The sequence below is a fragment of the Canis lupus genome, chromosome 35 (genome assembly GCF_048164855.1).
Source record: "Canis lupus baileyi chromosome 35, mCanLup2.hap1, whole genome shotgun sequence".
NCBI classification, from domain to species: Eukaryota; Metazoa; Chordata; class Mammalia; order Carnivora; family Canidae; genus Canis; species Canis lupus.
The window spans coordinates 13,993,810-14,019,804 of record NC_132872.1 but is presented as its reverse complement, the minus strand read 5'-3'; the positions used below and the strand labels follow the sequence as shown (position 1 = coordinate 14,019,804).

General features: G+C 38.0%; 1 protein-coding gene and 1 long non-coding RNA gene across 9 annotated transcripts in view; one reads left to right on the top strand and one right to left on the bottom strand.

Annotated features, from left to right (window-relative positions):
- Positions 1–12,095: 12,095 nt before the first annotated feature.
- On the bottom strand, positions 12,096–15,244 carry LOC140624978 (uncharacterized). The gene is made up of 2 exons (XR_012024398.1): positions 14,333–15,244; positions 12,096–13,528 (listed from the first exon to the last, which is right to left on the bottom strand). It is a non-coding gene; the product is annotated as an uncharacterized lncRNA (long non-coding RNA).
- The window catches only part of GTPBP8 (GTP binding protein 8), a 76,007-nt gene continuing 64,843 nt past the window's right edge, over positions 14,832–25,995 (top strand). For 2 of the 8 annotated variants that reach the window (XR_012024395.1, XM_072812066.1), the window contains exons 1-5: positions 14,833–15,202; positions 17,539–17,637; positions 19,609–19,739; positions 20,875–20,974; positions 22,930–23,048. Coding sequence is in view for 5 of the 8 variants with exons in the window: in XM_072812066.1 (XP_072668167.1) it covers positions 14,867–15,202; positions 17,539–17,637; positions 19,609–19,739; positions 20,875–20,974; positions 22,930–23,048 (785 nt within the window). In the remaining 3 variants the exon portion in view is untranslated. Of the gene's footprint in view, positions 15,203–17,538; positions 17,638–19,608; positions 19,740–20,098; positions 20,304–20,874; positions 20,975–22,929; positions 23,049–25,995 lie in introns of those variants that run through there. The other 6 variants (XR_012024396.1, XM_072812068.1, XR_012024397.1 and 3 more) reach the window with 5 other exon arrangements.

Sequence of the window (25,995 nt, the reverse complement as noted above, 5' to 3'; positions counted from 1 at the left end):
GTTCTCCACTGCCTATCCTTTCACCTCCTGGATTTGAGTCCTGACTGCCTAGAGCTCAAGTAACTGCTTGCTTCTCCCTATCACATGAGAGTTAATCATTATTTTTTATATAAAGTCACAAATTATGCAAAAAGAAAAATTTGCAAATGTTTGAAAATAAAATATATGCAATCTCAGCAAGTCAAACCAGAGCAGAGAAATTAGTCACCACACTATATTTTTCTAAATATTAATTCTAGGCCTCCCTCACCACATCCATAGTAAATAGCATATGTCAAACCCTCAGCTTAACATCTAGCCCCTCGTTCTAAACACTTTATAAATATGGCCTCATTTACTACTTAAATTTTAACTCTCTTTCTTGTCTCCAATACCTCTCCTACACTCCTTATCTCTATTAAATCTATTCATCTATTCACTCACTATTTTGCCCATTTGGGCACTCCTACAGCTTCATAGTCATCTGTTTTGGAGAAAGAGATAGAGAGAGAGAGAGAGAAGAGTGGGGAACTTAGGGAAGAGAGGAGGGAAAAGAAGCAATAAAGTAATAAAAGAAAGAAAAAAAAACTGCTCTGTCCCTAATTCTCTAGTTGCAGAATTACTAATTTAGGATTACTCTTTGCTGCCCCCTGGAGATAATTTGGTGAAACTAAAACTAATGTTTTCATAAATTTATTTCATAAATTCAATAATAGCAAGCACTTTGAGATTTTGGTAATGTTTTGATGTGATTTTGATTGCATACCTCACATTGCACATTTATTTACATTTTTTGGAAGCTAGCTAAACATAACAATTGACTACTTGATGGATAGTATAGATATGACCTAAAGAAATATTATTGAAAAGAATAGTAATCATCTGAGACACCAGGATGGCTTAATAAAAACAGTGGTAGAAAGAGGTGGATGGCTTGTTGAATGGATTGGTGAATGGACGGTTGGATGATGGATGGATGGATGGATGGATGGATGGAAAATAGATTCCATGCCTCATTCCTGGGAAATTTGAGATAAAATTGTTATAGGTTGAATATCCTACAAAGCAAAATCTAAAATGGAGTTTAGTGTAAAAGATGTTTATTAAGGAATAACCTTGAATTCATCACTTGTAAAAATGAAGGAACAGGAACTAGAGTGGACAGAACCAGAAATAAAACAATAAGGTAGGCCCACAAGTTCAGCTAACTCCATTGGGAGCTCTGGAGCTTGAATGCCCTTCAGAGTTGTTCTCTGTTATGCTAAAATGACCATATTTTATACTTCTGCATCTATCAGTCATTAGATATAACTCTAAGAAGGAGCAAGACATTGGGTGAGGCAATCCATGCAGGATCTGACTTTAACTGACAACACTATCAACACTGGAACAAAAAATCCTTCACCGAAGGAATCAAGTGGTACCTCACAATGCCTGCCATGTGGATAAATGTTGGAGAATAATTGATCCAATTCTGGTCTCAAGTAGAGTGGTATGCCAATCAAATAATTGTCTTTCATTCCCAAAAAAACAAATTACTAAATAAAAACCTTGAAAAGGTAACTGAGGTGCCTGAGTGGCTCAAGGGATAAGTGTGGGACTCTTGATTTCAGCTTGGGTCATGATCTCAGGGCCACTAGATCAAGGCCCATGTCAGGCAACATGCTGAGCATGGAGCTTGCTTAAGATTCTCTCTTTCCCTCTCCTTCTACTGCTGCCAATCATCTTGCTCACAGCTCCAATTCTCTCTTTCTCTCTCTCTCTCAAAAAAAAAAAAAAAAAAAGTAACCTTGTGGGAACTCTGCATTAGGATGCAGGTGAAAAGGGAATCCCCACCCCATGCCAGGACCCCCCTCTCCTGGGGCCTACTCACACTATACCTTCTTCCCACAGCCCCACATCCCACCTCCCCCAAGAGGAACTAGACATGGGGGATGGGAACATGGGGAATGGGGAGGGGAGCTGGCCAGAGGAGAAGCCCCCTTTCCCATGGCATTAGAAAAGAGAGAGATAGCTGGGGGTCCCCCTCCTATTACCTCTTTCTGCAAACTCCTGACCAAGTTGTTGAAACTCTTCGTTCCCCCTTGTGCACCCCTTAGCAAATCTTCTGAGATGATTTTTGGCCACTTAGGGACTAGATGGCAATTCTCACAGTGGGGGATGGGGGTGGACTTTAGAGGCAGTTATGTTATTTTCATCTATGAATGACAAAGGAGAAGTCCAGAAAAACACACACATGAACGGAAAAGAATGAAAAGCTAACTCATAAACCATGGCTAAAAGCTGATGTTCAGGAAAGTTATACTAAAAAGAGAATCAAAAGGGACAGGAGGGACACCTGGGTGGCTCAGCGGTTGAGCGTCTGCCTTTGGCTCAGGGCGTGATCCTGTGTCCCGGGATCGAGTCCCACATCAGGCTCCCTGCATGGAGCCTGCTTCTCCCTCTGCCTGTGTCTCTGCCTCTCTCTCTCTCATTCTGTGACTATCATAAATAAAATTTTAAAAAAAATTTAAAAAAATAAAATAAAATAAAAAGAAATATTCCAGAATTAGCCAAATGGGATCTGAAACTTCAAAGTTTCAGATAGTATTAAATTAATAATAAATGACTTCTGTGCAACTTCCTAGTAAAAAAATATGAAACATGAAAAGCTGATATCTGTCTGCAATTTCATTTAATTTACAATAGACCATTTTCAGGAGGATGACAAATATTCTTTTGAACTGTCTTTGTTTAATATATCAGTGATTTAAAATTCTTGTTTCCAAATTACATATTTGACCATGCTATCTTTTATACAACAATGTAACATTTTCAATGAATAACTGAAAAATAGTCTGAGTTGGCTGAACTTTAAAGAGTTAAATTTGGAAGTTTAAAAATGTTAGAATGTTTTTCCTAGTTTTAAAATAGCTGTTAAGATTATGGCTTGAAGTTGAACTTCCCCAATTCGCACTTCAGTTTTGCTACTTAGTTTTTGGTTACTATATTGTTTTTTTGTGTTCTAGAGTGTTTATTTTGTTCTTTTTTTCAAAACTACTGTCATTTTTATAATTTCTAGTTCTCTACCAAAAGTTTTAATTTTGTTTTTTTAATCTTTGAATATTAAAAGGATATTTTATAGTCTCTGTCTAATAATTCCAATATTTAGAGTGCCTGTGGGTAAATGTTCTCTATCAGGTTTTTTTTTTGTTGTTGCTTCCTTCTGTAAAGTTAATTTCTTCTGGTCCCAGATATTATGTTTTGCTTTTCAAATCATAGAAATAATTTGAGGACTTTTAATGATTTTATCTTTCTCCAGAGACAATGTTCATTTAGGTCCACCAGGAATCTGTGAAGTTAGCAATCTGGGATCATCTTAATCCACTGTTAGGACAAATTTTGTAAATCACCAGGTGCCTCAAAGCTAGATTGCAGTCTACGTGAGGGATGGTTTTATTTTCTCCCCTTTCTTCCCTCTGATCCCTGCCCCCAAAAGGCTGTCAAAACATCCCTTAATTTTTCAGTCAGGTCATCTAGATTAATAAATATCCTAAAGTAAAAGCAGTTCCAAATTTCAGCTTCACTAATCCATGTATTTTTTTCTCAATCTTGGCCAGGTAATTTTTTGTTACCTTGCAAGTTCCCTGATAAATTCCTGCAGAATTACAATAACAATTATTATTATTTCTCACTTTTCTACTTCTTTCATTGGGAAGGTTGATGTAAATTTCTGTCTGCCATTTCCAGATATAGAAGTCTCATCTGGGACCCCTGGGTAGCTCAGCCGTTGAGCATCTGCCTTTGGCTCAGGGCATGATCCTGGGGCCGGAATCATCTCTCATGAATAAATAAATAAAATCTTAAAAAAAAGAAGAAGAAGAAGTCTTATCCTTTGATTCTTTACTAATTTTTTGTTTTGTTTTGTTTTTGTTGCACAATCCCTCAGCAAGTCTCTCAGACTCCTCCTTTTAATATTTCCTGAACTTGACCAATTCACCAGTGTCCGCTGTATTGGATTAGAAAAGAAAAGGATAAAATTATGAATCCAAAAGCATGGTTTATAAAAATAAATCACTATGTCACTTAACTTTGGATGGCAGCAAAAAGATAAAAAGACAACAGAAGCTGAAGAACCCTGTGTTTGGCAGCTGCTCCATTTCATACAACTTCCTTCGGTTTGTTCTATTCAAATCTTTGTTTATTTTGGTCACCTGTCACATTGATCATGTTAATAGAATATAAAAGCTCAGGTATTCCATATAACAAATTAAAACATTTTTTAAGTCAAAAGTCCTACAGTAAGATATCTTTCCTTGAGTACTTTATGTGGCATTAACATCTATCTAAATTATTTTTCCATTGACTGTTTTCCTACTAGTGACCTTTCTTTCTTATATGCTTCATTTCTTCTTATTAAATTATTCTGATTTAATATACTGCCAATTGCTTTGGAGTGGTTTAATATGATTTGAAAGTGTGTCTAGGGGAATTTTCTAAAGAATACTGTTAAAATTATCTCACCTTGGGGGAAAAAATGGTTACAAGACTTGAAAATGTTTAGATGTTAAATGCTCCATGCTGAGAAAAGATAGATAAGATCTTTTTTTTGTTTTTGATTTAGTGTTTCTATATTTTACTTGGCTGAACATGATAAAGCAATCAAACCCATGAGAAACTTCTAACAAATTTGTCTTAAGAATAAGTAAACCAATTATGACTAAGCCCCTACTAGTTATAAGAACCCTGGAGAGAATGAACCAGGGATGAGCTTGCATCATAAGTTGATCTATAAAACCTAATTCTTCAAAACGAGAACCCCAGAAACAACAGCCATGGAAACACCAGTAGTCATCCCTCCATCTTCAAAAGTCAGTCACTTTCGTAATATCTATCTTGAGACACCTCCATCCAGAGGGACAGCACCCTGACTTTTGGTAGATACTTTGGGGAATATGTGATGTGAAGAGTAGGCTGCTTTTATCTTTGTCCATTGTACATGTATTAAATAATTTCTGTTTTAAGATAATGCATTTTATGACCACTTAAATCTGGTTTGCCAATATGAAATGATCAGGAAAAGAGGGAAATAAACTATTGTGATTTCGAAGAGTTAAGTTTTCCTGGGTGTTCCATGAAAGGGAGATGTATGCAAAATGACCTCCAAAGACTGAAGGAGTCTTAAGTCTGAAAAAAATAAGCTGACAAGTCCAGTGTGACAAGAAATGTTTTTTTTTTTTTAAGAGAGCTTAAAGACAGAATTGTGTCTCAGATGCCACAGGACAAGTACAGCTCAGTAACCCCATCTCCCTAAAGACCTGCTTTGATAGCCCTAGAGGCTGGGCACCTGCTGGGGGGCCACCCAGGAGAGTGTTGATGTGAGTCATGGTCATATGCCACAGCAGATCAAAGACACTATGCCTGGAGGGTGTACCTAAGGGTGTGACTGAACAAAAGGAAAGAATGTGGGGGTGGGAGACCTGTACCCAAGAAGGCTTCAAGTCATAGAGCAGTCATCATCACAGAATTGTGCAAGTTGGCGTTAGAAATATGTCATTGAGTATTTAATATTTGTCTTAGTCCAGTTTTTTGTTTTGTTTTTTGTTGTCGTTGTTGTTTTGTTTTGTTTTTTGGCCTTAGGCCAGTTTGGAAGCAAATAGCAACTCCTTGTCCCCTGGGATATTAGTATTAATGAAGAAGACTCAATCCACAGATTGGAACTAATATGGGGGAAGTGACATGCTGAAATATTTCTTAAACATCTTTTTTTATTAATGCCTTACTTATATTCTTTTATACCACTGTTTTCTTCTTCCAAAATATATTCCCTTGTAGTACAAATATTACATAATTCCTCCAAGGTCTCCAATTTCTACTTGCCTCCCTATTTCGTGCTGCATTTTTGGTTGAGAGTAATGTCTTCACAAAGGACATCCATGTCCTATGCCCTAGAATATGTGAATATGTTACTCTACATGGCAAAAAGGATTTTGCAAATGTGACTGAACTAAGGAGCTTGAAATGGGGAGATTATTTTGCCTTATTTGAGTGAGTCCAATATAAGCATAAGTTTTTCATAAATAAGGAGAAAAGGGAGAACAGAGTCAGAGTCAAAGAGAGGGATAGAAGATGCTATATGCTGGCTTTGAGGATGGAGGAAGGTATCATGAGCCAAGGATTTCAGGCTGCTGCTAGAAACTGGTAAAGACAAGGAAGAAGAATCTCCTCTAGAGCTTCCAGAAGGAACACAACCTTGCCAACACCTTGATTTTAGCCCAGAAATTAAAGCCATTTCTGATTTCTGACCTCCAGAACTGTAAGACAATAAATTTGTGTTGTTATAAGTCACTAACTTACTTTATTACAGTAGCAATAGGAAATTAATACATCATTTAATCACTGTGGTACTGGTATAACTTTCCACAGTATGTATAAAGGCCTGCTATGATTCTATTTTATAATTCTACCTCCTTTATCAGGCCCATTCCTAATATTTGTGGAGCCAGGTGAGAGTGCAGGTACAGGCCAAATATTTTAAAGTTATAAATCAAGATAACAAATTGTTAAAAAAAATATGTTCTGTCTTCCTATCTTAACAAATATACCTTGAAACAAATTTTTTAATGTAACCTGTGATTTGTATAAGAAAAAATGTTGGCAAGATATCAAAGATGGCTGAATTTAATTACTATTATGTAGTCTAAGTGTTCTCTTAATGGTCCTTCTATGTTTGGATGAGATATAAGCCTTTATGTAATTATGTCATAAATCCTTTTCTTGTTTCTACACAATTTAGTTTCCCCACTCATATGAATTGATCACTCATATGCTTTGCCTAGCTTCTTATCTATTTGGGGTTAGCTATATACATATTTTTTATAATGTACTAAAGTTATTTTATTCTAGATATTAATCCCCTTAGCTGACTCATGCTTCCAATAAATAGTTTAGAAGAAGAGAAAAGGCTACCTATTTTTATCTTAAACTTTGACTCAAAGACAGAATATAGCATTATCTGATGGATTTGAAACTTGTATTTTGTTGTCTTGTTTTTTTTTTTACCAACATAAGAATCTTATCACTTTATTGGTTTAGATTATTTATATTTATTATGTTGCTGTGATATGAGGTCTTATTTCAGCCATCTTATTTTTAATTCTCTATTTACCATTCTATTTAAGGTTATCTACTTTTTTTTTCCTAATACTTCCATTAGAAAAATGCAATTTCCTTGTTTTATTTTAAAAGATCTACATCCTGGTTTCAGTCTTACAGTGGATTCTCCAACTTGATAAGTTTATATTCATGCTTATTTTTCACTATAAAGTGTTAAAGTTTATCAATACCTAAATCTTCTCTCCACCGTAAAACCAAGACAAACCTCCAAGCTTACTCTTTTGTCCCTAGGGTCTTACATACCCACACTTACCCCATGTTGGTAGCTTCCAGAGCAGTGCTACTGGAAAGATAGTTCATAAACCAGTGCTGGTCCACAAATGGATATCAGTTTGCAATTAAAAAAAAAAAAAAAAAAAAAGCTTTATGCCAGTGTGAATCACTCTATTACTAAGCTTTTAGTTTAGTTCAGCTGACTTTTTTTCTTAGCAAGATTTCCTCAATAAAAGAAGCAGTGTACTGATTTGATGTACATTCCCACACAAGCTCCTTATCTCATTGAGATGGATAACAAACTGTTCTTTGAATGGCCCTTTGAGTAGCACTGGTCTAGACCAGACTTTTGGTTCTAGATTTTAGAATATGTTTTTGTGTGTCACTGTTTGGTCAATAAAATTTACTAAGCTTGATTTTTATTTTATTTAATGCTTTAAAAATGCTACTTTACTCTTTTCTTGCATCCAGTGTTGCCACTCAGAAAATTTAGTCTGACTTTTATTGCTTAGTAGTTAACCTGCATTTATCCTCTAGAAACTTGTAGCATTTGTTTTTTTTGAATTTGGTGCTCTAAAATGTCAATTTAATATGTCTAGGTATAGAGTTTTATCATATGTCTTGATGATATATTGATATACATATAAGCCCTTTCAAACACATATCTTCCATTCTGGAAACTTCCAATAATTCTTTTTTTAAAGATCTCTTTTGGGATCCCTGGGTGGCGCAGCGGTTTGGCGCCTGCCTTTGGCCCGGGGCGTGATCCTGGAGACCCGGGATCGAGTCCCACATCGGGCTCCCGGTGCATGGAGCCTGCTTCTCCCTCTGCCTGTGTCTCTGCCTCTCTGTCTCTCTCTGTGTGACTATCATGAATAAATAAATAAAATAAAAAAATAATAATAATAAAAAAATAAATAAATAAAGATCTCTTTTATTATTTATTTATTTACTTACTTAATTGAGAGAGAGAGAGAGAGAGAGAGAACAAGCTGGGAGAGATAACAGGGGGGAGGGAGTGGGAAGGACAAAGAATCTCCAGCAGACTCTACTCTGAGTGCAAAGCCCAGTGCAGGACTCTATCTCATGACCCTGAGATCATGACCTGAGACAAAAATCAAGAGTCAGATGCTCAACTGACTGAGCCACTCAAGTACCCCAATAATTATTTTTCAAATACTAATATCCCTCCATTTATTTTACTGTGACTCCAATCATACTGATAGTAACATTTCCTCTCCTATACCCAACAGGTCTTAACTTTTTAATTTTTTTAATTTATTTTTAAAGATTTTATTTTTAAGTAATCTCTATACCCAGCATGGGACTCAAACTTACAACCCCAAGACCAAGAGTCACATGCTTCACCAACTGAGCCAGCTAAGTAGAACAACTTTTTAATTTTTTATCTCATTACCACCTCCTAATGCTTAGAACTTTACCCCTTTCTTAGAATATTCTCCAAACTGATTGTCCATGTCACTATTTTGTTCTTCAGCTGATTGTCCATGTCACTATTTTGTTCTTCAGCCATATTCATTCTATTATTCAGTTATGAAATCCAACCATTGGGATCTTTACATCAACAATAATATATTAATATCCAATATTTCTAATTGATTCTTCTTTGAAGCTTCCTGTTTCATATTTCCTATATTCTCCCGTATTTCTCCGATAATATTTACTGTTTTTATTTTAAATTCTTTGTGCACCAGGTCTGTTCACTGTACTACTTCCAGAATGATTTTTTTTCCTTCAGGGCTCATAATATGAGTCTGTGAGCTCAATTATCATGGTAAAATTAGTTAGCTACCTTGGCAAATAACAAATATCTGGGGAGAAGAGCGAAGGTCTAGGCCCTGGTTTGTATTGGTTTATGCGGTAGAGGAGAACATCACAGCATGAAGACTCTAACATTACATTCTATATTTAACCACTCCTGTGCCCTCCACCTATGAGGGCCTGCCTATCAGGTAACTGCCTGGTATTTCTACCCTAGGCATTACTCCTTTATAAAAGCAATCATAAAACAAAACAAATGTACTGTCCAGCCCATGAGGAGAGTGAGTAAGCAGATTGGAAGGATGAATGGTCAAGGATCTAGTTGCACTCAACAGCAGCTAAGCATTGCAGCAGAGCACACCTGGTCAACCTAGGATCTGCTATTCATACCAATTCAACCACTATCATTCAGTGCCAACTACTCTCTAGAAGCCCCATACTTCATTATAGGTAGCTGACCTAGCTACCTCCCACAAAGTTCTAGTTTAAAAAGACTAAAGAAGACTAGAGAAGGTTCTGCTAAAAAGACTAGAGAAGGTTTGTCCCACTTTTTAAAAAATCTCCAGGGAAGTTATTTGTATTTAGAGCAGAACCTAACGTAACTGACTTACCTACAAGTGAACAGTTTCATAGTAAGTGCAGATGAGGAACTTCTTACTTTTAAATTTTTTTACCTTAAAAAGGTACCTGGGTATCTCACTCAGTGGAGCCTCCCATTCTTGGTTTCAGCTCTGGTCGTGATCTCAGGATCGTGGGATCGAGCCTGGAGTCAGGCTGTGTGCTCAGTGTGGAGTCTGCCTAGGATTCTTTCCTCCTCCTTCTCCCTCCCACTCTTATCCTCCCCCTACTCTCTCTCAAATTAACTAATTATTTAAATTTTTTAACCTTTTAATCAATGTACAGAAAAGAGTTAACATAGCAGGCCTATGACTGCAATCTCCAGAAGGGCTTGTTTACAGACTGACACTTGGCTGGTGTTTGGGAACTTGATTAGAAAATGTTACCTAAATGACAAGAGTGGCTCAGTGTAACCTCTACTGTTTGTATGAAAGATAAAATGAGGTTTATACTGAGCACCTGCTTTCCTTCCAAGAGTCTGGAATTTCAGTGACTAGAGTCAGTTACTACTACATGAACAGCCCGCAATACAAATGCTAGAGTCTAGGCTCAAGTAAGTGTTCCTGGGAGACATTTCTCACATTATGGGCAGAATCAGGTGCATCCTGTGCAACTCCACTGGGAAAGGACTCATAGAAACTTGTGGCTGATTGACCTCCAGACATTACCTTGAGTGCCTTCCCCTTTACCAGTTTTGCTTTGTGTATTTTCACTGTGATAAATCATAGCCAAAAGTACAATCACATGCTGAGCACTGTGAGTCCTCCTAATCTGGGGAGGACTGAATTCTGAGCACTGAATCTGGGGAGTAGTCTTGGGAACACGTGACAAATCTATTTGTAAGTGAATTAAGTGATCTGAATATATCTCAACAGCTCTGCCCCTGGAATGCATCTCATCTACTCAGGGTGCCAGAGAACACACCATTCACTTACAATAAAGCAATGAAGATATAGATTAGAGATATACTACAAGGTAAATTTACCCATTAAAATAACTTGGTCAATTAGGCAAAAAGAATTAAAATGTTAATGAAGTCATCAGTGAGAACAGCAAAATCCATGTTTTTTTTTTTTTCTGGCAAAAAAAAAATGAACCTGAGTAATATAAAAACACAAGTTGAAGAGTGTTTTAAAATATTTTAATAGCTTAAGTATGACAGAAATCAAACACACAATTACAAATGAGAAAAACTGACTACATAAAACATTTTTTTTCTATTGAGAAAAACAACTTTGAAGGAAGTGAAGCTCTACATTACCCTTCCTCCAAACCCAAATCATTCTAAGAACTCACCTCCTACACATGAGCACTGTCTGATATTTAATCTCCAGATCTCTTTAAAGAAATCTCTTAGTACAGCAGGCACAACCTTAAAAGAAAGCTCAAAAGGCTTCTCTGAAGGAAAAACCCTCTCTGAAGTTAGAGAGAGTCTCTAAAGCGACATTAATGAAATATAAAGTGAAACTAAATTATGTGTTGAGTTCCAGAGGAAGAGGATCATCTCTGTTGTTCTAGATTGATGGTAAAACAATGAATCTCAAGAATAATTTACAATCCAGTTAGAACATTAAAGAAACAAGTCATACATCACATTGCATGTGTGCACCATAAACTTGTGTCAACATGTTAGGGGATATCTAATGTACATTTTTTAAAAGATTGTATTTATGTATTTATTTATATGAAATAGAAATAAAAAAAGAAAGAAATAGCATGAGCACAAGCAGGAGTGCGGGGGAAGAGGCAGAAGGAAAAGGAGAAGCTGGCTGCCCGCTAAGCATGGAGCCCAACAAGGGGCTCGATCCCAGGGTCCTGAGGCGAAGGCAGACATCTAACTGACTGAGCCCCCCGGGGGCCCCTAACGCACCTTTTTAAATGTATTTTTAATTGATTGATTAATTGATTAATTTTAAAGAGAAAGTGTGTGAGAGAGAGTGGGGGCAGGGAGCATGGGAGTGGGAAGGAGAAACTTTTGCAGACTCTGCAATGAGTGCAAAGCCCAACTCAGGGTTCCATCTCATGATCCTGACATCACCACCTGAGTGGAAACCAAGAGTTGGATGCTTAACCAACTGCACTAGCCAGGGATCCCTAATGCACTTTTTTATTTTTTATTTTTATTTTTTTAAGAAACTTTTTAAAAACATTTTATTTATTTAATCCATGAGAGACACACAGAGAGAGTCAGAGATATAGGCAGAGGGAGAAGCAGGCTCCATTCAGGGAGCCTGATGTGGGACTTGATCCCGGGACTCTGGGATCATGCCCTGAGCCTAAGGTAGATGTGCAATTGCTGAGCCACCCAGGCATCCCCCTAATGTACATTTTTTAAATAAAATGAGCTGTTGTGCAGAAAACTTGAGAAAAATATAATTAAATGCATTTTAAATTTACTGCATTCATTCAGATAGTAGTCATTACAACCTAAGCGATTTAAGTTACATGTGGAAAGTTCTTCCATGGTGCTCCCATTCATATAATGCCTCCTCCTTCTTCCTTTCTCCCAATATTTTCTTCCTATTACAAGAGTTGGAGGTCCCTATTAGATGGTGACCCTGTTTTTCTTTTATTCCTGGCACCCAGGTCAATTCCAGGCATAGCAAGCACTTAATACATGTTAATTACTATTACTAGGGAAGAGTATGGTAGGAAAATGTTTTGTGTCAATTGGACACTGAGATCTTTACCTTTCTCTGCATCTAGAAGTGAGTTTTCTAGAATTTCTGCCTTTGCTTCTGGCAGAGCATGCAAACTTCTTGGCCTTAGATGAGAGTTGATCTACGTGTATGCTATGCTTGCTGATTTGCTGATGTTATTGACTCTATCTACCTAGTTCAGCCTACAGTGTTTGCCTTCTCAGTGTCTTAGATGGATTCCCTAAATTTGACACCTATAGAATTTGAACATAAGTTGAGATCACCCCAGAACTAACGGCCAGTCATTATAGAGACAGACATTACTGAGGGAACAATTGAGATAACCCTGTCCTAATGCTAAGATCCTGCCACTGTTCTGTGTTCCTCCCATTCTCATTAGATGAAGGTGACAGAGTAATACTATGGCATTTAGGCCAGCCAGATTGTAGCAATAAACGCTAATGCTAAGGAATATATGCAAAGTATATAATACCTCCCCAAGTCATACTAAGTAGTAAGATCTTGTTAATTTTGTGGTAAACTACCTTCTAAACTGTCAAACACAAGGTACTTTTTCTCAGGAGGATGAACCATAAACACATCCTGAACTCTGCTGATTTTCACAATGTAACTAGATTACTGACCTTTACCAAAGATGATAAATACCCACTGGATGAGGAAATACTGTGAGTGGAAGGGAGACTTAAACTCCCTAAAGTCCAGCCAATACAGTAAGGGAGGATAACATTTGGCTTGCCTAATCTGCTGTCACAGGTACTTAACTTCAAGCCCTAAAGCTCTACCATGACTTCTCTCTAATAGGGTTGAAATTTACCTAGGACATTCCAACTATCCCACAAGTCTGACGGCTCTGGATTTACACGAGGAACCACACAACATCCTACAGTGCTATATTAATCAGGACTCTTGGTTGCAGCCAAATCCATGTCATATACAGTCCAGTAAAGGTGAAGGTGAGGAACATGATGACTTGTGTGACTGAAGAGCTGAAGGACAGAGAACATGATAGTCAACATAGCTCATCAGGAGTTATGCTGCCTGGACCCCCGCTTCTCGATATTGTTTTTCTTTGTGTGTTAGCATCATTGTCTCTTCAAGCGCCTTTGGTGTCCTCCACGTAGCTGGGAAGAATGGCCGTCATGAGTGCTGGACTCACATTCTACCACTGTGACTTAATGGCAGAGCCAGCTGCCCATCTGACTTCAACATAATGGCTACACACACACACACACACACACACACACACACACACAACCTCGTGACTCATCTTTGGCTTTTTCCTAAGCATTCATCATCTAATATATTCCGTGTTTTACTTATTTGTTGTCTCAAGACAATAACATGGGGACAGAATTAACATTTCTGTTCAATTTACTCTCTGATACATCTCCAGCGTCTAGTGTAGCACTTGCCATATAGTTGGTGCTCATTACATATTTGGTGAATTAACAAATGATGGAATCTTGCAGGGGATGCCTTACCACTCTGTTAGATAATGTACCCTACAGTATTATACAGGGGAGTACACAGTGCTTCAGTACATGAATACAATCCTCATTTATCGGCCTCTCCCAGCTTCTTTCTGTTTAGCAAAATACATGCTAACTTCAGTGCTGTGGACCTAGACCCAGGAGGGATTTGCAGAGTTCCCCGGGGAAGAGCGATGCCCTTGGGACAATTCAAGCCCTATCTCACCTCCTTGTTATGTTTGCAAACTCTGCATGATTTAAGTAGCTGCTTGGTTTCCTAATCCACGTTCCTCTTCCCCACTGGGATTTAAATCTTATTCTGAATCGAAGGCCTGAAACCCTGCCCAGCCAGGAGGCTAGGTCCTTTGCAGAGGGAGCTACTTCACCCAGACAGACCCCCTGGAACCCACATGCTGCCAACCGTCAGTCAAGCTATCACAAGAACACCTAGGGTACCATGGCAACACCCCATCCACCAGACTGAATCTTTTAACACTGATGTGGCCTGATTTTCCCGGACTTTTGACAGTTTCCTCTGGGACTGTGCATCCATCGCAGCTCTACAACAGCTCATCACATCTCCGCCGAGTGATGGGAACGTCCGCATCAACGTCGATGATCCGTGACACCACCGGATACAGCGAGGGGTAAACAGGCCTGGAATCTACCAGAGTTTCACACATCTGCTCCTTCGTTTGATACTCAAGGGCCACGCAGCCCGAATATGTCTTTTCACCTCTGTAACTGTCTAACAACCGCTTCACGGTGATAATACATGTCAAAGGCACAGTCGTCAGCGAGCGGCTACGTGTGACTCAACCATCAGTTCCTGAGTCCCCCGCCCCCCCACCCCCGCAAGGAAACCTCCGCCTCGAGCTCTGGGGCGGAAACGCGTGAGGCCGGAGGAGACTACAATTCCCAGCAGGCGTAGCGGGAGCGGCGCGTCACCCAGGCGCAGACCACACGCCGCGGGGCTTGTGGGAGCGCAAAATGACCGCGCGGGGGTTGCGGCGAGCCGCGAGCAGGCTCCTGGAGCGGCCGGCGGTTCCGGGCCGCGTGAGCCGAGCTTGCAGCGCTTTCCGCACCTTCGCGGAAGTTCTCAGGCTGCCCCAGAGACAAATGACGAAGCTCGCGTTCCCCTTACGGGAGCTGGAGCGGCAGCTCACACCGGACTCGAGGGTGGGCCTCCACGTGAAGACCTTTGACCCGAGCCTGGAGGCCATCTCCCGGGCGGAGAGCGTCTTCACCGCCGGCGGCCGGCACCGCATCGAGTACGTCAGCTCCGCCGTGCGTCTCGACCACGCCCCGGACCTCCCTCACCCTGAGGTGAGAGCCGCCCCTGCCCCCGGGTCGCGGCGGCTGGGGCCTCCTGCCCTCACCTGTCGTTGGCACCGACAGAGATTTTCTTTTCTTTTTTTTTTTTATTTTTATTTTTATTTTTATTTTTATTTTTATTTTTATATTTATTTATTTATTTATTTATTTATTTATTTATTTTTGAGAGATTTTCCAACTCTGTGTGGACGCATAGAATTATTTTAACTAAATCCGCATAGAATCTGCGCATAGAATTTAACGAAAACATGTGTAGTTTTAGTTATTTTGGGGTAAATGAATATGGAAAAGATAGCGAAGCCCAAACCAGTTCAAAAAACAAAACAAAAAAAAAACCTGACTGGCCTTTTGTGACCTCTTTCTCTTTTAATGAAAGTGGGGAAAACGTGCCGAGAGGAACGAGACAGACGAGTGAAGAAAATGAAAAGTCTTCATAGTCCCACAAATGTGGTGGTGGCCCTTAAACGTACGTCATTTTCACCCAGTCTCGGTTTCCTGTCCAAAAAATAATAATCACATATACATGGCAACCACGTAGGTTTATGGTCTTAAACAGCGTGAGTGAAATTCCACGGAGAGTGCCTTTAACGCGTGCCTCACGGATGTCATTACTTGGGACTGCACCAGGGCGGTGGAAACTGTCCTTCTAATTACAACTGGTGTGATAGTTTGAATAGTGGGAACTAAGGGTGTAGGGAGGTCATTTAAAGATTTTGAGATAGTATCGTATTTTGACTGAAGCTTCTGAATTCCGGACGTTTTGTGTAATTCGTTTTTTGTTTTTTTTTTAAATTCAGTCTTACTCATACTGTTATTGGATTTAATCCGGCAGAGCATTTGAAATTTATGCAGGACTCAGATCAACTCCTGTTGAAGGACAGACCCCAGTCTTGCAAAATATTTAGCGTCCCCCGGCCCCACCCACTGAGTGCCACCCAGTCGTATCCATAAGTAGAAATACTCTTACAGATTCCCAAAGCCCCCCCCCCCCCCCCAAAGGGTGATACCACCTTCACCAAGAACCACTGGTTGGGGGCAGCGGTTCAGCGACGCCTTCGGCCCAGAGTGTGACCCCTGGTCCTGGATGGAGTCCCACTTCAGGCTCCCTGCATGGAGCCTGCTCCTCCCTCTGCCCGTGTCTCTCTCTCTCTCTCATATGAAATAAATCTTAAAAAAAAAAAAAAAAAGAACCACTGGTTAGTATTGTACCTCCTTCAATACCATGTTAAAAAGCAGGGTCATGTATATTAATGGTTAGTATCAGGAACATTATGTTTCTTTCTAGGCTATAGAAGTCTAAAGGGGAAAACTTTAATTGGAGTGAGAGGTCAAGGGGGAGGAATAACCTATAAATACAGTGGTGTTACAGTCTACTCTGGGATTTTTTTTTTTTAGGGAAAAATCAGTTTCCCGGCAGTTTCAGACTTGTAGTTGTACTTGAGAATAAGTTTTGTTGGAATGCATCTAGTTTTTAACTTCAAAAAGCTTTGTAAATATGGAATGCTTAATAAATGTCCCAGATATTCTTGAGTAGCATAATGTAATTCAAGGCACAGGTTCTGGATATAGATGTTCCGAGTTTAAATTCCCACTTCTTCCCTTTCTAGCTATATAATTTTGGGCCGCTTTTTTAGCCTCTCTCTGCCTCTAGTTTTATCATTTGTAAAATGGGGATAATAGTATTACCTACCTTATAGAGATACTGTAAAAATAGGTAAGAAAACATTCTTTTTTAAGATTTTATTTATTTATTCATGAGAGACACACAGAGGCGGAGACACAGGCAGAGGGAGAAGCAGGCTCCCTGTGGGGAGCTCCATGTGGGACTCGATTCCAGGACCCCAGGATCACTACCTGAGCTGAGGGCAGATCATCAACCACTGAGCCACCCAGGTGTCCCTAGATAATAAAATTTACGTTAAGTGCTTTGAACAGTACGTGGCACTGGGAATCATTCAGTAGATAGTAGCTATATGTTAGAATTTGAGGTTTGACTGAACATAAACCACCTTTCTACATGGCTAGGCAAGACAATAGTCTGACAGATTTTTTTTTTTTTTTGATTTATTTATTTATTTATGATAGTCACAGAGAGAGAGAGAGAGGCAGAGACACAGGCAGAGGGAGAAGCAGGCTCCATGCACCGGGAGCCCGACGTGGGACTCGATCCTGGGTCTCCAGGATCGCGCCCTGGGCCAAAGGCAGGCGCCAAACCGCTGCGCCACCCAGGGATCCCTAGTCTGACAGATTTTTGCAGCTAATACAACATATAACAAAAATGAATATATATACCTAGTATTCAGTTATCTTCTTTTTCCTTGTATAAGGTATGTTTTATAGGCAGAAGCAATGTTGGAAAATCCTCTCTAATAAAAGCCTTATTTTCACTGGCCCCAGACGTCGAAGTCAGAGTCTCCAAAAAGCCGGTATGTTGAAGGAAAAGGTTGGGGAGGTGAGATATAAAAGAAATAGCTACTGAAATTAAAACATGTCTGAACTATCTCTGAAATGACTAAAGTGACTAATGTTGAGAGTTACAAGCAGTCATACTTGTTAAGTTCCTAGAACAATGATTTCTTTCAAACAAGTAGTAAAGTGAGACATTTTATTAATGCCTTTATATTTTCCTGAAGAAAAAGGAAGTATGTCTGGATTTTAGTTGTCTTGCCAGTTTCTTGAGGAAATCTTTTGTCCAAATCTTTTCAAAAGAGTTGCCAGGTTAAGTGTTCTATTGCCGTTCTGTATTCGTTTAAGAATGATCATCTAGTTCCACACTGATTTTATTTTATTTTTTATTAATAATAAATTTATTTTTATAGGTGTTCAATTTGTCAACATACAGAATAACAACCACTGCTCATCCCGTCAAGTGCCCACCTCAGTGCCCGCCACCCAGTCACCCCCACCCCCCGCCCACCTCCCCTTCCACCACCCCTAGTTCGTTTCCCAGAGTTAGGAGTCTTTCATGTTCTGTCTCCCTTTCTGATATTTCCCACTTATTTTTTCTCCTTTCCCCTTTATTCCCTGTCACTATTTTTTATATTCCCCAAATGAATGATTTTAGAGGAAACTGCTTTGAAGTGGTTTTTTTTCTCCTATAATCTTGTATACTTTGCTAACTTCTTTCTCCCTCTCTTTTCCTACCCCTTCTCTCTTTATATATAGATGTAGATAAGATATAGAGATACTTGCATACATATACATATATATATTAGGTAGACCTCAGTTTACCCAGGGCCAAATTATGAGATTATCCCACCCAGTTTGCTATAGTAGCTTTCTGTCCTTTTTTAAATTTCCTTTACTCTTTCTCAATAATGCACACCACCAATATCTAAGATACCGTGTCCCTAAAACTCAGCCCTAGTTCCCCTCAGCTTATTATCTATCCATGGCAAACGTTCCCACTAACCTACGGCTCACTGCCCCCCCTTTCCTTGCGTTGGAACCCTTCCATGAAGCTTCACTAGTCTTCTCTTGCTCCCCATTTCTTCATATAGTTGATTCCCTGGCTCCATTGCTGATGCTAATGATTGTTATAATTCATTAAACCTCCTATCCTTAGGCCTTCTCTGTCTCACCAAGTAATACAGCTAACCTCTCATTTCTAGGTAGGGTGGGTTGCCTTCCTGCTTTGAGAGGACAATGGAAGAAATGTATTCTTGACATTCCTCTGAAAATATTTGTTCTAATTCCAAACAATTTACTTTTTAAATTGTTTATCTTAATCTTTTGCTTTCTGATTAATAGTGCCATTGGACACGAGACCCTGACTTTTTATCATCTTTACATCGTTTTAGTTTAACATATATTTTATAGTGCTGTACATTCTTTTTAAAAATGGTTTAATGAAAGCACTAAAACCATCTAATGAAACATGCAAAACATGCTGATTCTAGGGAAGCAGTAGTCTATCAGGTTTTGCATCTAGGTTTTATGAAAACCTATATGACTGGCAGTAAGTATTTTTAGTTTAACCAATCTGTGCCATAATTTATTTCTCTTTAAAGTGGAAATATATTATTCATCAGAGAATACTGACTAATACGTGACACCATTACAAGGTAACTTTTCACTGAGAGAGAGAGCTAATGAAAAGACTCCCAACATATTTTGGGTACATATTCCTAATCAAAAGTTCTTCTAAGTCATATAGATTCTCTTAAGAATGAATTGGAGGGAAGAAGTAGTGTCATCTAAGCTTATCTCCAGCCACTTCTCTTTTATCCACTTCTCTTTTATCTTTTCCTGTATCATCATCAGCACAGCTAGGATTATATTCAGGACACTTAGGCTCTTAATAAATATTTGCTGATTGAATAGAAAATATTTTGAGTCATTAAACATGTAAAGGACATATTTTAAGAAAGCTTTTATTTTTCCATTTATTTTATCAGGGACACACAAAGAAAATGAATTTTTTCAAAGTTGGAAAATATTTTACATTGGTGGACATGCCAGGTTATGGCTATAGAGCTCCTGAAGATTTTGTTGACATGGTAGAAACCTATCTAAAAGAACGAAGGAAGTAAGGAAAAAATTTTCTTATAAGTTTAATCCAAAAGCACATTTTCATTAATGGAACATTAACATTCTCCACATTATGACTTCACATTAGCAAGTGACTTCTTTTAGAAAGTACATTTTACTCTCATAATATTCTGTAATATAATATTTAGGGCCAAGGTATATAATGCTTGCTTAATTTTTTTCCTATAGATTAGCTTAATGTTAAATTCAAGGGGTTTTCTAAATTGAGACTATAAATGTATTTCAGCAGAGTTCATTAATTTTCTTAAAAACCTCAGTATATTTAAATAAATAAATAAATAAACCTCAGTATATTTTAAATACTTTTTTAAAATATTTTATTTATTTATTCATCAGAGAGAGAGAGAGAGAGGCAGAGACACAGGCAGAGGGAGAAACAGGCTCCATGCACCGGGAGCCCGACGTGGGACTCGATCCCAGGTCTCCAGGACCACACCTTGGGCTGAAGGCGGCACTAAACTGCTGAGCCACCAGGGCTGCCCTATTTTAAATACTTCTGACACCACATCATCTATAAACGTTACTTTTGTTGTCTCCATAGGTAGTCAAATGGCAGTTCTATGTTTCAAGCATTACCACAACGTATAAAACAAACTTTTGAAGTATAAAGAAGTATCTGCAAGTATCTTGCTTGTTATAGCTTTACATAGAAACTAAGATGAAATATTTACACAAAAAAATACAAAACATAATGTGTCTGTTTTCTCTTACCTGTTAGTCTTAAAGTAATATTTGAAAATTTAGACATATTTTTGATAACTTATAGGTAATTGAGGTCATGTCTTGTTCTCCCACTAGAGTTCAAGCTTCTAAAGGAAGAGACTCACTCATCTTTGTGTCCAGTCCTTGGCAGGGGATCTTAGGTCCAATACTTGCTATTGAAATAAATTAATATTTAGTAAATGTAGTGATTGAAAGTAACAGCATTGAGATTTATTGGATTGTAGGATGGACTTCTGGTGAACCGAGAATTCCTTTTGCCTAAAAAAATCTTTAAATTTTGGAGTGAAAATTATCCAAAGGAAAAATTTCTTAGCGTAGTAAGGGTCAGGGGGAGAAATGAATGAGTATATTTTATATTGTCATTAATTTTTATTTCTGCATTCTTATAGTTTGATGAGAACATTTTTGTTAGTGGATAGTGTTGTTGGAATTCAAAAAACTGACAATATTGCCATAGGAATGTGTGAAGAATTTGCATTACCTTATGTGGTAAGTATTTCTTTTGAATTATGGTTGCTATTGGAAATACCAGTTTGTGTATATGCATGTGCACTTGAGTCTGTGTGTGTGTGTATGTGTGTGTGTGCCTGCTCTCTCTTTAGTGAGAGAGCAGATCTTACCTCTGCAAGAGTAGTTTTTGAATAATCTTTTTATCAGCCTTTAATAGGTAAGTTCTATGGTACTTCTATTTTCTTTTCTTTCTCTCAGCGTTAGGTTTTCAAAATTATAATCAAAGTATTTTTAAACTGTTCTTTTAGTGTTCTGAAGTGCTTTTCCCTTTCATTTTTTTTTAATGGCAATATAAATACTTGTCTAAAACATGTTAGTGGCTTTTTAACAGCAGTTTGCATATAGTACTTACCAAAATGTCAATGAAATTGCAACTGAAAAATTTGCTAGTTTTTGAAGTTTAAGAATCATTTCAAGAAAATAGCTGGCTCCAGCATACACAGGTAGGATTTTTACATTCTTTAAGAAAAGAAAATTTCTTCTGGGAATATCGTACCTCTGTTTTTTCTGTTTGTCCTAGAATAGACAACTTAGTAGGTTAGTATCTATATTTTCTTTGCTTCATGAGTTCTCCAGATAAAATAGCACCCCAGAGTTCCAAAGGAAAAGTGAAGAACCCATTGACTATAACTTGGTTTCAAAAAAAAGTTAGGAGACCACTAAAACGTATCAGTAAAGTTTAATGCAAATCCAACCATGTTGCTAGTCAGCAACACTTTTGTGTTCTTGTGGTTATGGAATTTGGGGATTTGCAAAAGCCCTGTGAAGCAAAAACTAGAACTACAATTAGTATGAGGAGCCAAAAGTTGGATTATAGTTCATATAGCAGAAAATACTCAATAGTGCCAAACTGGTTTTATTAAGTGATATAGTATTCCTAATTTGGTATCATAGATACCAATTTGTGAAATCATATATTTTCCTCAGTTTTAACTTTAAGGAAATATTACTTTCTTCTTTGGAAAAGAGGTTGTGATAGAAAAAATATGCCTCCTTTTAAATATCAGCATATTTGCTCTTATGAGGAAAGATTCCAAATTCGAGGGACTCACAAGTCATTAGAAACCACAAACTTTCTGCCTCTCACTCCTTTTGCCATTAACATTTTCTATAACTGAAAAGCATAGGTTATTATTTCAGGAAATTTAATTTTATAGAAATTCCCCAGGAAAATTGATAGATCAAAGTTTTACTTTTTAATTGATTTTGTAATCATTCCTATAATTGTAGTGGATATAAGATACAAATAGCCTGATTTCTAGTTTTCCATTATATTATTATATTTAAGGCAGAACTATTTCCTGGTCAAAAATGATTGTAAGTTGGCAGTTTTATATGGATCAACCCAATAATACTATGTATCTTAGTTAACATATATAGTGATTGCATGAAACATTTGTTTTATGTCAATTGCAAATATGGCTCAAGGGTCCTTTTCACTGGTCTTGAATCCAAGATATTATGGCTCTCTGTATTTAAAGCACCATTAAACAGCAAACACATCATATATGCTTTATACATTGCATGCATTAACTCATTTAATCCTCATGGTAACTCCTTTTGGGGGTGTCACTTTTATTTTATAGATGAAAAAATAAGTATAGAGAGATTAAGAAACTTACAAAGGTCACCTAATTGTTATTAAACATTTGTAGCTAGGGATGCCTGGGTGGCGTAGTTGGTTAAGTGTCCAATTCTTGTTTTTGGCTCAGGTTGTGATCTTGGGGTTGTGGAATTGAGCCCTGCATGGGACTCTGTGCTCAGCCAGAGTCAGCTAAGGTTTCTCTTTCCCTCCCCCTGCCCTTCCTCCTGTGCCCTCATTCTCTCTCTAGAATAAATAAATAAATCTTTTTTAAAAATTGTAGCTAAAGTGTGTAAAACTGTATATTAAAAAGATCTTTATTTCCAATGCTTAAATATTTGTTTTCTTACAGATGGTATTAACAAAAATTGACAAATCTTCCAAGGGACATCTTTTAAAACAAGTGCTTCAGATCCAAAAATTTGTTGAGAGTGAAACACAAGGATGTTTTCCTCAGTTGTTTCCTGTAAGGTAAGACTTGATTTATTTTGTAACTAACATCCTTTGTGTTTGATACACATATATAAAAATATATATATAAATACATATAAAACATAAATATATACATAGTGTTTCTTAGTTTGTATTTGTTATATATTATATAGTGTTTCTTCCATTGAGGTATCACTTAAAATAAGAGGAGTTTGGAATACTACACACGTAGCCATGATTTATTGGTACAACCCATCAGCACTTTTATTTTTTCTTCCCTCTATTTTGTCTGCTTTCTGCAGGCTTTTGCTGGATCTTCCCTGTAGGTATCTTCCTTCTCTTTCTGCCTCAGCCTTGCTCAACCCTAGACCACAGCAGAAGTGAAAACTTTTTCCTTTTTTTTTTTTTTTTTTTTTTTTAAGATTTTACTTATTCATTCATGAGACACACAGAATGCGAGGCAAAGACATAGGCAGAGGGAGAAGCAGGCCCCATGCATGGAGCCCGATGTGGGACTGGATCCTGGTCTCCAGGATCACGCCTTGGGCTGAAGGCGGCTCTAAACCATGAGCCACCCGGACTGCCCAAACTTTTTACTTTTTAAAATCAGCTAAACAATAGCCACAATAAAGATACTGCCATGCTCTTCTCACTTTCAAAAACAAACAAAAAAAACTACATTATTTTTATGAAAGAAACCTTATTCAGGCTGTGAGGGATAAAAATTTTTCTTTAAAAAAGAAATGCTTCACATAAGTTAGAGTTAAGCATTGGTAGCAGACAGAATGGTTATTTCTCGAGCTGGCAATTTTGAGATATTTGATATAGTTTAGTGATGAAACATGAGTTTGTACTTTGAGCATATACCTTGGATGTAGTAAGTGCCTTGTATTAGAGCAAAGATACAGTACCATTTCCATACGATTTTCTTACTCTAACTTCTTTATGGAAGGCACTATAGTATTTGCTATGAGAAATAATGAAACCAAGTAACAGTTTTATATGAAACTGTCCCCTCATCAGTTATTCAAGGTCCTACCAATCCAGATCACATTTAAATTGTTTGTAATTATGAACATGCCTGTCAAAATCCTTCATTCACTCATTTCTACAAAATGCTCTTCTCCCTTGACTTTCATTCAGGTATTTATCCTGTTCATTTGTCTGTGTCCCATCTGTACAATGGAGATTCCTACAGGCAGGAGTGAAATCCTACTTCCTAGAACCCTGAGCATTGTCATAGAACAATAGCTGTTTCTTTTTTTTTTTTTCTAAGATTTTATTTATTTATTCATGATAGACATAGAGAGAGGCAGAGACACAGGCAGAGGGAGAAGCAGGCTCCACACCGGGAGCCCTACGCAGGACTCGATCCCGGGACCCCAGGACGGCACCCTGGGCCAAAGGCAGGCACCAAACTGCTGAGCCACCGAGGGATCCCCAATAGCTGTTTCTTTTAACTATTTAATAAGAAGGAAGTGAGACCTTCACTAAAAATGCAGCACAAACATAAGATGGACAGATTGTGGCTTAAGAGCAGCATTTATTGGGAAAAAATTAAGCTTTAGTTGACTATAAGTTGAATATGAATTAACAGTTCAGTGAGGCTGGAAAAAACTGACAGTGTTTTCTTGATCTACGTTAATAGAATTATAGTGTTCCAAACAAGGGAATGATCTAACAGTAGTTCCACACTGCTTTGAGCTATATGTCATCAGACCAATCAGATTGGATTGTGGCTCGACATTAATAACAACTGAGCTATCTGAAAACAGATGGTCTTGGGGTGGTTACGTCACTACATCATTCATAACACTTACCTGGTCCTCAGAGTAAACATCCCTATGCCTAGTTAGGGATGTTTGTAAGTCAAAGAAGTGGAGTTGCAGAGAGATATTTGTTTAAATAGAACAGGGAAGCCTGGGTGGCTCAATGGTTGAGCATCTGCCTTTGATTCAGGGCCTGATTCCAGGATCCAGGATTGAGTCCCGCATTGGGCTTCCTGCATGGAACCTGCTTCTCCCTCTGCCTGTGTCTCTGCCTCTCTCTCTCTGTGTCTCTCATGGATAAATAAATCTTTACTTCTTGGCTATAGATTTTAAAGCAACTTACTTCATTTTCTGAGTCTGTTTTCTCCCTAGTAAAAATATGATTGTTAGAGAATAATAAAATGTATTGTGACCGATGTACACACAGCCATATAATAAATGTTAATTTTCCTTTTTTGCCTAAAATCAGTCAGTAAGTAGCATGGTTAGGCCAACAACCCAGATTATCAGATTCTCAGTATTTTTTAGAGATAATCCTTTCTTTAGATATGTCAGCATTCTCTGCTGTATGGTCCTGGAATCACTGCTGCCTCTGTACTCACCATAAGTGACCAAAGTACTGCAGAAGCCATACAAGTCTAAGACCTGAGGTGTAGAAGCCTGGTGACTTTCAAGAACTTCAGCATTCACTGTACCATAGGGACCACATACAGGAATTTGGCAGGCTATACTCTGTAGCTCTCAAAACCCAATTCAGAAAATAGTTAAACACATTCCTTGGTTTTATGCTCATGACCAAGTCCTAGTCCATCCCTCCAGAAAGAAGTTTGGCCTGTTCACGAAATAATTATTATAAAATATGTCAGGTTTTATTTCCTTCTCTTCTTATATGATCCTTGTAGGAGAAAGGTGGAAGTACAGTCCAGCAAATGTTGGCCTTTAAGGCTATAGGCAAAAGTTTAAATGCTAAACTTCACTTATAACCCAGAAATCATTATGGGCTGTTCTCAAGCAGACAGCTTTGGTCAAAAAGCTTAAAATGCTGTATTTTATCAAGAAGGGAATCAGGAGTACAGGAGAAAATATTTTACTTGTTTTATATACAGGTATATACCATTCCTATATCCATAAAAGTCATAGTGTATTCAAAAAAGTCCGTGTATCCCAAGAAACCATGTGGTCACTTCCAGCTGTCAAATGGATGGATGCATATAGAT